Below are 16,035 nucleotides of genomic sequence, written 5' to 3' on the forward strand. Positions count from 1 at the left end.
GGCCCAGCAGCAGGAGACACACCCCCGCCCACGCCCCCAGAAACCCACGTGTCTCTGACGCCGACATCCAACTTCCGGGGAGAAGGCCCATCTGGAGACGGAGACCCGCGGGGGCCCGGGCTGCAGCCCCGTGGCACAGCCGGCGGCAGGGGGCACACGTGGGGAGGGAGGACGGCTACCTTCTGGCTGGACAGGTCCTTCCGCAGCCGCTCCAGCTCCTCCTGTTGGCTCCTGACCCCGGCCGCACTCTGCGCCCCGTCTGCCGATGGCTCGCCGCTGACGTGCCGGTTCCTGGACGATCCGATCATGTCTCTCAAAGGGCGCTTTCCTTTGTAGGGAATACGTCCAAAATCAAAGGGAAATCCTGAGCCAGCAACTCCTACAGAAAAACAAAACTTGTTTTCTACGTGCAGGACAAGCCGTCCTTCTGCAAACCCAGGAAAACGCATCGACCTCCCCCTGCCATCCTCCGGCAACTTCCCCGTCCGCGTGCAGCGGGCACAGGTGGGGCCGCCCCTGGGCCCCGACTCGCTCTGGACAACCGAGCCCAGACCCTGAGCCGGTCGCCCACTGCGGGTCCTTCCTCGGGAGACTTGCCTTGGGGTCCTCTCCCCAGAGCGTGTCCTGGCTGTGACTGCACACCTGCCTGAGCACGCGTGCAAAAGGGCGCAGGGCCCCGGCCCCGACGAGGGATTTAGGACGAGGCCGCGGGACACCTCGCTCAAGACTCGTCTGTGACACCCGCTCTCCCCAGATGCTCGGGTCTCGTCACCAGTCTCCCAAAGGGGACAGAGACACAGGCTGCGGAGGAGCACGGTGGCTCCGAGTTCCCGCAGCGTCCCAGAAACACGGAGTCCAGCCCCTGCCGCCCCTGCCGTCAGACAGCTCCCCGGCGGGACTCACGGACACGGGGCTTCTGGGCTCCCTTTGCTCACCAAACAAAGCAACACAAAACCGCCCAACACACGTTCTTCATCGTGAATGTGTGTTTTAAAGGGTGACTACGTTCTCTTCCTTAGAAAGGGGCCTTTAAAATACTGACGGATCCAAATAAATATCAGCATGAGCGAAATCACATTCACGTTCCAACCACGGGAGGAAACGCGCACCGGGAACGCGGGCTGGGCTCTGTGAAGCTGGAAAACAGACGACTCCCGGCTCCTAAGCCCGGACAGTGGCTGCCCTGGGAGGAGCAGGAGACGGGCAGGGCCGGCGGAGGGGACAGAGGCTGGGGGATGAGGGCTGCGGACGGGGGACCGGCGAGGGGCAGGGGCATGGGGGACCGCGTGAGGGGCCAGGGCTGGTGGACAGGGCTGGCCCGATCCTTTTCAGAACGTGCTGCCCGCGGGGTGCACTCACTGTGAAACCCACCGACATCCCCTTCCCGACGAGGGACTTTGCGCACTTGAGCGCAGAGGAGCAGATGGAGCGAGAGCTGTCCGTGCCCACACCGTGCAACACGGACACGTCGCGGGGCTGGGACAGGAAGGGTCCACGAGCCCGTGCGATCAGAGTCACAGCCCGTGTGGCTGCATGTCCGGCCCGGGGAGTTTCCAGCCCACGCGAGCCGCTCAGCCTCGCAGACCCTTCCTTCCTGACCGTGCTCGCAGGTCATTCCCAGGACCCCAGCCCCCCGGCTCAGGAGGCGCTGATGTGGGCCCTCGGCAGGAAGCACAGCACGCCCGGCCTGCCACCTTCACACCGCGTCCCACGGCCTGGGCCGCACGCCACGACCCTGCGAACACAGGCAAGCTCCCCGGCACAGCGGGCCAGGACCACCCTCCGGGGGACAGGAGACGTACTTCCTTGAAATACTTGTGCTCCCGGGAAAGATTTTGTAAGATCCTGCCTCCTCCTCCAGCCCCTGCTACAATCCAGCACGAGGCAGAATTTCCAAATCACTGTTGTTCTACATGAAAACGTCAACATTCCCTCGTGGATCCCTGGACGGGCACAGAAGTGGCCGCAGAGACAGGGCTGACAACACCGAGCCCTGATCCTCCTCAAAACCAGCGGGGGCCACACGCAACGTGGTTCCCACCGTGGTGCCGGGGACACGTGGCCCCAGAGACCCACCACAGCGTGTCCTCGTCCGAGGAGGTCAGCCCCGTGACCTCATGCAGGGCACGCGAGGAGCAAGGAGGGACCTGCCCTGCGGAGTGTGGGACGTCCTCGGCACAGAGACCGTCTCGGCCACACGATGCCAAGGCAAACGGAGGATGGGGACGGGGCGCTGCTCAGACGCAATGAGGCCATCGCACATCAGCGAGGAAACCCGCCTGCAGGCCTTGTCAGTGCCTCACGTGACTGGGAACATGAGCGTGCAGCCACGGAGCCTGGGCAGGCGTGAAGATTTACAGCTGTTTCTCGGTACGATAATGAGGCATCCTACGGTTCTAAGTTTGGACCCAGCGGATTCAGGTGTAGAACCCGCCCCGTTAAACCCGTTAAACCCGCCCCGCCCAGGGTGACGTGGGACGGCTGAGGCTTGGAGAGAGTGGCCCTAAGTTCAAAACCGTGGGGGCCACACGGGTCTACAGTGGAATCCATGACCCCGTATGTTCTACTTTCGTGTAGACACGAGTTCTGTAAAAAAGGGTTTAAAAAAAAAAAACGGTATATCCGTGAAGAGCGCTGCGACTTCCGGACGCCCCACCTCCCGAGAAACCTTGGGAGCCCCAGGCTGGGGTTCTTCCCTGCGACACCTCACCCCCAGGCCCGCAGGGCACATCCCCCACAGACGCGGCTCCTGCTTCCAGAAAGGCTGGGACCGCGGAGAGGATGGGCGACTGGAACCAGGTCCGTACCTTTGTTTCCTTCCGGGGCCGGCTTCTTCCTCTCTTCCTGTGCCATGGACTCCTCTAGGTCCTTGGGGCTCGGGTCTAAGAGCTCCCACTCTTCGTTGGTATAAAACACACTCTTCCGACTGTCGCCGTGGGCTCTGCCCGGACGGAGAGACGACATGGAGTTTCTGTTGGAGAAACGAGGGGCGGTGCGTGAGGCGCTGCGGAGAAAACCTGACCTCTCGCCTACAGGAACGGCGACACCAGCAGCTACGACGTCACGTGTCGGGAGGGAGTGGCGGGCGCTGCGGGCGGGTCTGAGTCACGGGAGTCCCACGGGGGTGCCATTGGCAAGACCCAGTTAAGGGGAAGGGATCCACCCCAAGACCCCGCGTGTCCCAGATTCCCGGGCGTGGGCATGAGACACGGAGGACGGCAGCCAAACACGCGTCCGCGGGAGAACAGGTGTGGCGGGCCGAGCGCCACGGCACCACAGACGGGAATCTGTCCGTTCCCACGTCCTTAGCACCCACCGTGTGCTAGCCACGACTCCAGCTCGGGAGCCACTGAGCCTGGGACACGGTCCAGCCCTGGTAAACACGTCAGCCCAGTCCCTCGTTGGGAGAGAAGGGTCTTTAGATGCCGAACTAAAGGCAATGGGACAGTGACAGGTAGTGACGGTGCTTCAGATCCTCGCGGGAACAGTGGTCACAGACGCTGTGCCTGTATGTGTGGCAAGACCACAAACGCCGGGATGCGGGTCCCGCTGCCTCCGTGAAGGGCAGGTCGCGGGCTGTGGCCGGAGCGCGGGACACGCAGACAGCACAGCGGCCCTCACAGTGGGACCCGGCCGGCCGGGGGCACCGCTGTGGGTCCCCGGTGAGGGGTTTACCCACAGAATGAGAACATGTGTGCGCACGCAGGGTCCGCACGTGGACAGCTTCAGCTGCCTGATTCCTCACACAAACGTGTCCCCGCATGCGGGTGGCCCCGGTGGGGCACGTCCACACACACCACACACTGTGCAGCAGAGACGGGAACCACGAAACACTCGTCAGCGCGGGGCAGTCCACAGAGGACAACCGTGAAGGACCACGCACAGCCCGGCCACGCTCACGCGGCGACAGCGACAGAGGGCAGAGCGGCGGCGGCGGAGACGGAAGTGCCCGGCGCCGGTTACGGCGGCGTCTACACGACCACGCACAGTTTCGGACATTCACCGGCCCGGACACGGAACAGGCAGAGTTTCCCGCAGGTCAGTCACACCTCAGGGCCGTGGCTGAACCGCAGAGTAGGGGGAACGTGCGCCGTGGGGCTCCCCGAGGGGGACGCGGCGCGGGGGCCGAAGCGGGGCTGTGGGCCCGCGGGAAGCAGACCGACCGCACGCACGCGGCCCACGGCCGTTTGTCAACGCGCTGTTTGTGATCAAGACTGGCTTTGGCTGATCCCACCGCATTGAGCTGCTCTAGATGTAAGACCCCAGGGGACCCGTCGCGGCGACGTTGCCGCTGCCGCCCCCGACAGGCACGCACGGCCTTCCGCTCCGGAGCGAGTGTCCGGCCGACACCTGCCGCGTGTGCTCTCAGCGTTTCCTCCCGGCCTCGAGGGAGCCGCCGCCCACGTGCTGCTTATCCCCCAGGCTCTCCCTCTGGTGGCCGAGGCGCGTCCGTGGATGCCCACAAGATCCCACGGAAAGCCCACACCCACACACGCCCATGCACGCCACCCACGCCCACGCACACCCGACACTCTATTCCCTTCCGCGACAGGCCAGAAGCCGCTGTGCACGGACCCCCAGCTCCCACGGCGGCTTCGGCGGCCGTCAGTCGCCCGCGTCACCATGGACCAGAGCGGTTACTAGCTCTCGGCGCAGGTCCTTCCTGGGCTAAGGGCAGGAAGGAGCCCCAGGGCAGGAGGGACAGACGCGGACGCTGTCGGGAAAGAACAGCTCTTTACCCAACTTAGGCCATCCCCGTCCCTGCGCAGCCATGCACGCCCCTGCCCTGCGGGGAGGCCCCGCACCAAGCCCCGGGGGAGGAGGAAACAGGATCAGACTCAAAGCTCAAAGTCCTTGACCTGAAGTATGGAAGAGCCCGTCCCCAGCTTGGACCTTCCGTGCCTGCGCCTGGGGGGCCGCAGACGCTGTCCTCACACCACATCCCCCCGCCCCGGGGGCAGACCACCCCCCGCCTGCACCACTGCACGGGGCTCACGGCCACGGCCACGGGGCCCTCCCGTCGGAGACTTGGGGCCCTTGTCGGAGAGAGCCTGCTCTTCACGAGACCTCCGAGCCGGCCCCTGTGTCCCCCAGCCCCACGCCGGGTGCGGCTCTGGTGGGATAATCGGCAGAAACGCACAGCGAGGCCCGCGGGCAGCGGCAGCGCCGGGATCTCCTGCAGCGGCTGTTCCCAAACAGACGCGTTTCAGGTCAATTTCTCCCCCGTCCGGCAAACACAGGCCACGTCGGGGATGCCGACACAGGGACACCACCCCGCCCAGGAACAGGTCCTTCTTCGGACAGATTCTCACAGAGACGGACACGCACGAGCCGGTCAGAAAACACTGTCTGACGTGACGAAAGTCAGAAACAGCCAGAAGGGGCCTGCGGAGGAGACGGAGGCCCGGAGACCCGGTCCCCCGCGTCCTCCCGAGAGGGCGGTGCGTGCCACAGCCACACCTGGACGGCCGCCCCGGGGACTGATTCTGGACTTGGGGCTCCCGGTTGGGAGAAAGGGCCGCTGCTGCTTCCAGGCTCTCCTCTGGGGCGTCTGCTCCGGCAGCCACACACCCTCCCCGTCCGCACACGAACCCCGGCCGGCTCGCAAGTCTGGGACCACACGCGTACGGTTCAACGGCTACACCGCCACCAGAGTGACATGGGAACGTGGTCACGGGGCCCCTGCCAGTGCCCGTCTACCACACGTGCACGGTCGAGCACGCCGTCCTTCACTTTGGGGCATGTCACGTCTACAATAGTATGTCCCATCCCAAAACACCACCTGAGCAGGAGTCATGGCACCGGCGAGCCCCCAGGCAGGGGCAGCGGGTTGGGTCCCCCCGCCCGACGCACAGACCTGGCATCCGGCCCGCCCTGGGCCCCTCCCGGGCACCACCTCCGCTCAGCACCTGAGCTCCCGACACGCAGACCTGGGGACTCAGGAAACCTGCTCTCGTGGCCGCTGCCTCGCACACAAACCCCTCGTGCAGGTCCCCCGTGTGCTCCAAGACCTAAGTCAAAACCCACGTCCTGCAGAGTGACCCCCCCAACACCTCCAAGTACGCAGGTCAGGGGGCAGTGACCGCGGGGTCAGCCCTCAACGGCTCCCCACCGCCTCGTGCGTGAGGCCCACCCCCCCGACCCGATGGGAGCGAGCGGCCAGTGGGAACCCGTGGACACCCTCAGCCCCACCCTGGGCGGAGATCACGGGAGATCACGGGCACGAAGGGGACTAGGAGGAAGGCGGGCTTCAGAGCCTGCTTCTCGGGTGTGAGCGGGGGCCCCGGCAGGCCACGCAGCCGGATCAAGGAGTCACGAGGTCAGCTCCAAGGGCCGGGCATGTCGTCTCGCACCCGAAAGCACCATTTGATTAACACCGACACTCCGTGACGCTCTGTCCGGGTTTCACGCGCTTCCCAGCAGCACACGTTACACACAAGAGGCTGTGGATCTCTGGGCAAAGAGGGGACGGGACGCTGCATGGGAAGCAAATGTCCCAGGCGGCCGAGCGGGACGGTGGCCCCACAAGCACTGGCCGGCCCGGCAGGACCGCACGGCACAGGTGCAGATAGGTGGGCGCTGAGGGCCGCTCCCCGGGGCACGGCAGGAGCCAGGCCTTCCCCTGGTCAGACCTTCCCAGCACGCGCCCGGGGCTGCGTGACCTGCTGGGGACACACGGGCTCGCGCGGGAGGTGGGCAACGGGCCAGAACGCAGAGAGATGTGGCAGGACTCGCCCGGCAGAGGGAGGGCAAGGCAGGGCCCAGGGGGACAACGTTTGAACAACTAAGGGAGCCAAGCAGGCCGGCCACACGGCTGAGCCCACGGGACCTCGATGGCCAGGCCCAGAGCACGGCCTTCAGCCACCGGCAAGGAGGAGCTTCTGAAAGGCCTGTGGCAGCGGGAAGGATGGATTCGGGTCTCTGCAACAGGAGGGTCTGCAACAGGGACACGGTGCACACGGGGTCCCCCTGCCAGCCCCCAACTCCAGACACAACAGGAGGCACGGCCTGTCATGCCCTTGGTGGCCCAGACAAGGCCGTGGTGTCCTCAGGTCGCGTCCCACATGTGCTGGGTGCCTGAGCACACTCTCCGCTCAGGCCTAATGGTCTGCGGCTCCTCTCGGGGCCGCGGTGCGGCCTCACAGGGTGGGGGACCTCCGGGGCGCAGGACCTCTGGGGGTGGCCCTTGTAGTGCGGGGCCAGCTGAGGTGGGGAGACGGGTGTGCCGGGCAGGCCCTCACGCGCCCCGGGGCCGCCGGCCCCCACCCTGCCAACACCGCACCCCACACCACGCTCATGCACACGAGGGGTTTGTAGGCTATTTTTCCAAGTCCTGTGCTGAGGCTGTGGCACGTCTTTCTGCACAGACCGAGCTGTGCCCACAGATAGACATATCTGCCCACAGATAGACATAGACCCCAGATACACATGTCCCAGCTCCGGCGCGGCCTCCCCACATTCCCCAAACGTCTGGGGGCGCGGTCCCAGCCAGGGAGACAGCAACGGCGCCCAGGATGGCCAGCCGCGCACACAACTCACTATGCCCACGGCCTGCGGGCAAGAGATGGAAGGGCTTGCAGGAGGGCAGGGGGGACACCTGTTGGAGGCCGGCCGGCAGGACGGGCAGGTGCTGCTGGCCAGCTTGGTCTCCGCTGCCGCCAGCTCCCCGACGGGAAGCTCCGCTGCGCCCACGGTCTCTGCAGACACGGTCACGTCTGCGGCAGCTACATCTGCAGACCAGCCCACGGGGAGCCAGCACCGAGCTGGGCAGCTCCTGGTCATGACCTCAGCCCTCACACCCAGTGTGTGGGAGTCATTCACACGTCGTGTGCACGCAGCCTGGTTTTCTACCGGAGAACTCAGAGCTCAGACAGGTTCGGTCGCCAGCTCAGCACACAGGGCCTCCTGCACAGAGCAGCGGCCGGGGCGGGACCAGCCCTGCACGGAGGGACGGCCGGGCCCTGTGGTCATGCAGCAGGCCGAGCTTGGCGCCCACCAGAGGGCCCAGACTCCAGGCCCGCAGAGGCACAGGGCACAGGTCATGGGGGCCGCCACACTCCTCCACGCACACCCGTCCCGCCCAGGCCCCTCAAGAGCTCTGGGGCACTTGCCTCCCCCTTTGCCCACACACACCTGCCTCCAGCCCCGAGCCCGCCCCCGCACGCAGACCAGGCTGAGCTTCCTGGGAGCACGGGCCTCTCTCACCTGAGGGGGCCGGACGCCGGTGGGTTAGCGGAAAGGCTGGTAAAAGCAGGAAACCACACCCTGCTCACCAGCGTGGGCGCCTCTGCAGTTACTGGGGCCACGGCCCCGGCCCCGAGTCCAGCTGTTGACCCCGCTCCCTGGCGCCCCTCCCGGGCCAGCCGTACCTCAGGACGTCACCTCATTTGTCCAAACCTGTTTGGCTTCTTTTAAAAGTGGACCCTGGACTTAGGGTTGGGAAATAATCCCCCTACAGAGTCTGTAGGTTGCTCACAACTTCTCCCTGCGTGTGTCGCCCATGTCCTGGGGGCAATTTTTTGGAGTCACCCCATTTTATCCAATTTCCCCCAAGTGTTCAACTAATTTTTCACACGGGCTTACCGTTTTGCCGACAGAACAACATAAAAATCCGGCAAATCAACAGTTTCCCAATTATGTTCTTACGATGGATGGCATGGGGGGTGCTGGGCTCCAGCCAAGGGACCCCAGGAGTCTTGTTGCTCTGTCGCACCCTGCCAGGGCCCTGGGCACGTCACCTTCCCGCTCGAAGCCTCCGCTGCGTAGCCCGTCGCAGGGAGAGACGGCGTCCTGGAGGCTCCCACAATCTCCAGAGTCCGCGCTCCGCACCTGCTGCAAGCGGTTTGAGCAGGACGTGTCAGGGGCCAGCGGTCCTGGGGAGCAAGGGTCCCGTGGCCGCACACAGGGCCTCCGGGGTCAGAATACGGGGACGCAGAGGCCTATGAGACAGACTGTCGTCGGACCGAGGAGACGCCCGCAGGCGGAGGAGGACCAGTGCTGCTTCCGACGTGGGGGGCCCCGGCAGAGAAGAACAGGACGTGGAGAGTGGACGACCCGACGAGCAGGGGCGAGTCTGCGGTGGGCAGGGGTGACCCCTACACCCCACTCGGCTTCCCTGCACACGGCGGCCGTGTTTTTACCACCGACACGTATGAGCTTCTTGGTTTACTGAACCCGACCAGAAGGCAAAGGGAGAACGGGCTGCCGTGGGAAACAGTGTCCCCCGCATGCGCGCGGTTCCCGTGGCCGCCCCCACCCAAGACCCCGTGGGAGCAGTTGGCCCACTGTATCCAGCCGGCGGCCCGCGGCGAAGCAGGGAGCCCCGGCCGCGCCCCCACAGCACCCACCATGCCGAGTGCCCGGGGCTCCGCGGCCGCCACCATGGTTGTCTCGAACACGGCGACGCGGAGAACTCCGCAGCTCAGCCGGGAGAAGCCAGCAGGGCGCTCCGGTTCCGTCCCGTGGGAGGGGCGTGGGAGCGGCCGCGGCAGCCCAGCGGCAAGCGGCGAGCTGAACGGCAAAGCCAACACCTCCCCTCGGACCCACAGCGGACAGGGACATGGGGCAAACGGCCGTCCCCAGGACGGGAGAGCCAGGCAGGACAATGCGGAGGCTCGGCTTCCTGCAGGGGACTCGGAAGCACGCCAGCGCGGGCTGGGATCCCAAGCTGTAATGGGCGGTCGCCAGAGGCTCGGGCAGAGCCTCCCCGAGGGCAGCAGCCCTGGGGCACCGGATGCCAGAGGCCCCCAAGGTGCTGTGAGGTTAACCTCCAGGAGCTCAACCAGGTTCCCCCTGAGAACATGGGGAAAAGTCCCCTCGGGATTCCGGCAAGGAGACGGGAAAGAAGTAGCTGTAAATTCTCCAGCGCACCCTGCTCTTAACAAGGCCTGCCCTCGGGGGACCCTGTTAGCCAGAGCCTCACTGACCTGGGCCCAGGGACCCCAGCACTGGCCCCTCTTCCATCCTGGCTGCCTACGAAGGAGGGAAAAGACAGAAACCCTTGTGGGGGTACAGACAGCAGTGGGGCTCACCCATCACAGAACAAAGCACCCTTGCCTCCCCACCTCCCCACCCCTGCTCCGGAGGCTGGTCTGTGGCCTTTCCTTCTCCCAGTGCATCCTGTCCAGCCCTTGAGGAAGGAGACGAGGCCAGCCAGCATGGCGTGGAGAGAGCACAGGCGGCGGCAGAACCAGACCAGGTGGGGATGCGGAACTTCGGGCCAGGAACGCGGAACTTCGGGCCAGGAACGCGGAACATCGGGCCGGAACGTCGAACAATCCCGACTCACGTGCTCCGGGCCCTAAGGGATCAAGCGTCAGCTCGCAAGGTCAGATGCACGACATAAACAGAGACGGAGACCCCAAGAAAGAACTGAAAAAAAACGACAGATTAAAAAAAACAAACCACTGCAAGACAAAGGAGAAGCGCCCGCTGGGCCCAGTGGTGATCGGACAGGCTGAGGGACAGACTCGGGAGAGCACAGACCTGACAGTCCTCCAGAGGCAGCACAATAAATACTTGAATCTGGGGGTTATTTCCCCAAATGACTGTCAGGCATCAACCACGGCTCCACGAAGCTCAGGGAGCACCAAGCGAAACAGTTTGCCAAACCCCCTCACCCTGGCACGCCCGGCCCACGTGAGGGAGGATCACAGATTTAGAGGAGATCCGGAGAGACGTCCCAGAAAACACGTGCCCAGCAGAGCTAAGACCGTCATCCTCATCTCGGCCGGCGGCCAGGGAGACGGGAGCGGAGGGAGAGAACGATCCCCGTGCTCCGCCGTGCCGGGCTCCTCACTCCGCGGGTCGGGCTTCCCCGGAGAAACAGGGAGGGAGCTTGTGGCCGGCGGCCCTGCGGACACCCGCTGCCCTCCGCAGACAGAAAGACGCCGTCCAGACGAGGGACTCGGAGCGAGCGAGAAAGAGAAAGGAGGGGCCAGGACGGCGGACGGGGAGAGTGAAACCCAGACCTTCCCTCTTCCGTTCCAACTGCTCTAGCGGCAACAGCTTCTTCCAGACAGTAACGCCATCGGTGCGCCGGCTTCTGTGTGTGCGTGCGCCCCCGCGCCCCCGCGCCCCCGCCATGCACCACGGCAGCGACCCCGGGACGGGGGCAGCGGCTGGCACCGCCGCGCTATTAGGAGGCACCCACCTGTGGCGCAGCACGCGGTGATTTTAAAGGGAATTGGATTAGCAGGAAATGCGTGTTGCAAACTCCAGAGCAACCGCTTAAAAAAAAAAAAAAGAAACAGCTAAAAAGGAAGTATAAGGGACATGCTAAGGAAGGAGAGAAAACGAAACCATGTAAAACGCCCGATGAAAACCTCAAGAGGCAAGGACGCCCCGTGGCTCTGCCGCTCAGCACGTGACTCAATCACAGGGTCGTAACTTCCAGCCCCGTGCTGGGCGGGGAGGTTACTTAAAAATAAAAGAAAACCACAGGAGGCAGGACGAGTGGGAGAGATAAACCAGGAACAAAGAAAAGGGCCACAAACAGAAAACAGTGATACGTTGATCTAACCGCTCCGAGAGTCACCCGCACGCCAGAGGCCCACGTGCGCCAGTTAAGACGGAGGTGGTCGGGACCAGAGGGGGTGCGTCTCCAGGAACCACTTCACACACGCGCACGGACGGATGAGACGCAAAGGGAGAGAAACGCGGCGTCCTAGTGATGCGGATCAAACGAAAGCAGGAGCAGCTATCCGCGTCCTGGGGCGGACTTCAAAGTGAGGGAAGTCGGGAGGATGAAGAAGGCATTTCACAATGAGCAAAGGTCAACCCTCCAAGGACATGCGCCTCTCAGGGCACACACCCTACCGGCAGAGTGCTGGTAAAACCGCAGCCCCAGAAGACCGACTACGGTAGTCTGAGCCTTCAAATCCCTAACCCAGAAAGGAGAGGACCCAGCAGGCAGAAAACCAGTAGGGCCCTCGCTGACGCCGACGGCCACCCACCAGCTGGACGTCACGGACGTGCAGCCGACTGTGACGACGGAATGCACACTCCTCTTGAGCTCGTGGGGAAGAGACCACGTTCTGAGCCACAAAACACAGCCCAACAAATTACACAGAACAGAAACCCTATGCCTGTCCTCAGACCACAGTGGGACTGAACTAGAAATCAGTAACAGAAACATTAATGAAAATCCCCAAATACGTGAATAAACAACACACTTCTTAAAAAAAAAAAAAAAAACCACACAGGTCAAAGAAGAAATTTCAAGATACATTTTATAATGTTTTAAACTAAATGAAAGCGAGAATGCAATTTATCAAAGGTGGGACACAGCCAAAGCGGTGCTCCAGGGGACGTGTGTAACCCTGAGTGCACACAGTGGAAAGGAAGAAAGATCAGAAAGCAATATATTTTTTTAAAGATTTTGTTTATTTTTGACAGAGAGAGACAGCGAAAGAGGGAACACAAGCAGGGGGAGCTGCAGAGGAGGAAGCAGGCTCCCCGCTGAGCAGAGAGCCCGATGCGGGGCTCGATCCCAGGACCCTGAGATCATGACCTGAGCCGAAGGCAGACATTTAATGACTGAGCCACCCGGGTGCCCCTAAGATCAATAATCTATGTTTCCACCTCAAGAAACTTTTTTTAAGAGGACAAACCAAATCCAAAAATCAGAAGGAAAAGAAATAATAATTAGAGCAGAAACCAATGAAATTGTCAACACAAAAGAGAAAAAAAAATCAATGAAATGAAAACTGGTCCTTTGAAAATATGCATTAGTTCAACAAGCCTCTCGTCAGGCTGGGAAAAGAGAGAGAAAACACAAAGTACCAAGATCAGATATAACACGGGGGGACGTGGCTACAGATCCCACAGAAACATAAAAACAGAAATTCTATAACACAAATGTGATAACTTAGATGAAATGGACCAGCTTCTTGAAAGACACAATCTGCCAAAATTCACACAAGGAAAAAACGACCTGAGTGGGCTGTATCTGTTACAAATAGGACTCAATCCCAACCTTCCGACGGGAGACACCAGGCCCAGATGGGTCCGCGGGTGAGCTGTACCCACCATTTAAGGAAGAGATTACGCCCGTGCTGTCCACTCCCTGCCAGAGGACGGAAGCAGAGAGGGTACCTCCTAACTCACCCGCGAGGCCAGGACTCCCCGGGCACCAAACCCACAAAAAGACATTAAAAGAAAACCACAGGTAATGCCTGTCGGGAACACGAATGTGAAAATCCTCCACGAAACACGAGCAAATCCAATCCAACAACATATAAAGAGAAGGACGCCCACACCCGGGCAGACTCATCCCAGCCACGCGAGACGCGCTCAACATTTGAAAACTCATTAACGTAACTAAGGACTAAAAATAAATCACGTAATAGGTTCATACCAATAGATGCAGGAAAAGCGTGACAAAGCGCAGCTCCTGCGCGTGATAAAAAGTCCCGGTAAACCAGGGAGGGAGGGAACTTTGTCCATGTGGTAAGGGCTATCTACAGAAACCCTACAGCCAACATCCTCCGTAACGGTGAGAAACTCAAAGCTGTCCCAGCAACACGAAGGCGAGGTCCAGCGCAGGGACGTCTCCTCTTACCGCTCCTGCCCAACACTGTGCCGGAAATCCGTGCTCACGTAACAAGGCAAGAAAAAGAAATTAAAGGTGTACAAATGGGACGCCTGGGTGGCGCAGTTGGTTAAGCGGCTGCCTTCGGCTCAGGTCATGATCCCAGCGTCCTGGGATCGAGTCCCGCATCGGGCTCCTTGCTTGGCAGGGAGCCTGCTTCTCCCTCTGCCTCTGCCTGCCTCTCTGTCTGCCTGTGCTCGCTCTCTCTCTCTCTCTCTCTCTAATAAATAAATAAAATCTTTAAAAAAAAATAAATAAAGGTGTACAAATAGGGAAGAAAGACGCAGCTGTCTTTTTATATAGATGACCACGTCATCTTAAACAAACTCTGAAAGAATAAACAAAAACTCCCGAATCAATGAGCAATCACAGCAACGTGGCCGGAGACGAGGTTCACCGCCTGCGTTCTCCTGCAGACCAACAGCAAACAGGTGGCACCTGAGATTAAAAACAGTACGACTCGGGCGCCTGCGCGGCTCCGTTGGTTGGGCCACTGCCTTCGGCTCAGGTCACGACCCCGGACTTCCAGGACTGAGTCCCGCATCGGGCTCCCACCTGCACGGGGAGTCGGCTTCTCCCTCTGACCTTCTCCCTCTCATGCTCTCGCTCACTCATTCCTTCTCAAATAAATAAATAAAATCTTTAAAAAAATTTTTTTCTAAAAAAATAAAAACAGTATGACTCACCTGAGCACGCCTGAGCAGGGAGTATGGGGGTGTGTGCGTGTGTGCACGCACGTGTGAGGTCCACGTGAGGACTGCCACGAAACTGAGGACTGGAGTCAGAGAACAGAGTAATGGACGCACACTCCACGGTCATGGGTAGGAAGACTTAACATCGTCAGGGTACCAGTTCCTCCAAAACGGATCCCAGATTCCACGCCAGCCCAGTCGGAATCGCAGCTGAGTGTCCTCTGGATGTCGACAAACCGAGTCTAGATGCACACGGGGAGGCAGGAGACCCCGGACAGCCAGCACAATGTCGACGGGGAAGAGAAAGCCAGAGGGCGACGCTGCAGACCTCAAGACGGTGTAACCCTACGGTCCTCGAGCCAGGGTGACGGCGGAGAGAGAGCTAATACGCGCACGGGACGGAAGAGAGAGCTCAGGGACACAGCCCGGTCAGCACGGCCCACTGATCCCGGACAAAGGGCAGAGGCAGCCTCCTCCGCACGTGTCGCTAGAACAGCCCGACGCGCACACGCCCAGGCGGGGTCGAGACCCAGGCCTTCCGCTCCTCACAACGACCCCCTCAAATGCGTCACAGACCAAAATGTAAGACGCGGAACTGAGACTCCAGAAGGTCACACGGGAGAAGCCCTAGATGGTCTTGAGCGCCGTGATGCCTTTTTAGATCCGACACCAAATACAACGTTATCGGAAGAAATAACGGTCAACGGGACTTCACGGCAACTAAAACGTTCTGCTCTGGAAAGACAGTATCGAAAGAATTGCGTCCAACTGCACCCAAGCCACAGACTGGGAGCCAATATTTGCAAAAGGCACACCTGACAAAGGACCGTCATCCAAAGTACACGAAGAGCTCTCACAACTCAGTGAGCACCCAACCCAGTCACCACGCCGGCCGAAGACTGGGTCCACAGGACGGAGGAGTCACAGACCCCCCCCGAAACTCTAACTGTAAATTATTTGAATATATAGGCAAGTTAACTTAATTTATAAGTAAATTCATTGAATTTAAAGAAAGAAATTAAAAAGAACAAAAAAGTGGTCCGAAGACCTTAACAGGCACCCCCCAGAGAGGAAAGATGCTCCACGTCACAGGCCCTCGGGGAAACGCGGATGAAGACATCAGTGACCCCCACCCCGGCCACACGCCTTGTGGAACAGCCAGAACCCGAACCCCAGGAGCCACGTGTGGGCAAGGAAACCGGCGCCGAGACCCTCCCCCATGGGCGGCGGGAACGCAACCCCGCCGGGCGCTTTGCCAGGCAGCTGGGTGGCCTCCGACAGCCGCTCACGCTCACGTGCCGCCCGGCTGCCGCACGCCTTGGCATCGACCCGAGGAGTCGAGGACCTCGGCCACACGGAAACCCGTGCGCGGATGTCCCTGGCGGCCCCGTAACCGCCAAACTTGGGAGCTCCGAGGACGCCCTTCGGAGGGTGACCGGACTCACGGCCCCACATCTCCACGAGGGACCATTCAGCATGAGAGACAGACGAGGTCTCATGCCGGAAAGACAGGGAGGAACCTCGCGTGCGTGTCACCAACTGGGAGAAACCGACGGGAAAAGCAGCGTTCTAGGCTCCAACAAAACGGACCTTCTGGAGAAAGCAAACCCATGGAGACAACGAACCGCTGAGCGGGCCGCGGCGGGGCCGGGCTGGGAGGGAGAGAAGTGAGCAGAGCGTGGAGGGGTTCTGGGGCCGGGAAAATCCTCCGCATGATGCTGTGATAGACACACGTCGGCACACCCGCGTCCG

At 61.5% G+C, this 16,035-nt stretch overlaps 1 protein-coding gene across 7 annotated transcripts in view; it reads right to left on the reverse strand.

The window, feature by feature from the left end:
* TBC1D2B (TBC1 domain family member 2B) overlaps nt 1-16,035 on the reverse strand; it is a 58,609-nt gene that overhangs the window by 19,938 nt on the left and 22,636 nt on the right. For 5 of the 7 annotated variants that reach the window (XM_044230155.1, XM_044230153.1, XM_044230156.1 and 2 more), the window contains 2 exons: nt 2,808-2,971; nt 180-379 (listed from right to left, as the gene is read on the reverse strand). In XM_044230155.1, coding sequence (XP_044086090.1) covers nt 180-379; nt 2,808-2,971 — 364 coding nt within the window. Of the gene's footprint in view, nt 1-179; nt 380-2,807; nt 2,972-13,357; nt 13,380-16,035 lie in introns of those variants that run through there. The other 2 variants (XM_044230154.1, XM_044230151.1) reach the window with 2 other exon arrangements.

The sequence above is a fragment of the Neovison vison genome, chromosome 13 (genome assembly GCF_020171115.1).
Source record: "Neovison vison isolate M4711 chromosome 13, ASM_NN_V1, whole genome shotgun sequence".
Taxonomy (NCBI): Eukaryota; Metazoa; Chordata; class Mammalia; order Carnivora; family Mustelidae; genus Neogale; species Neogale vison.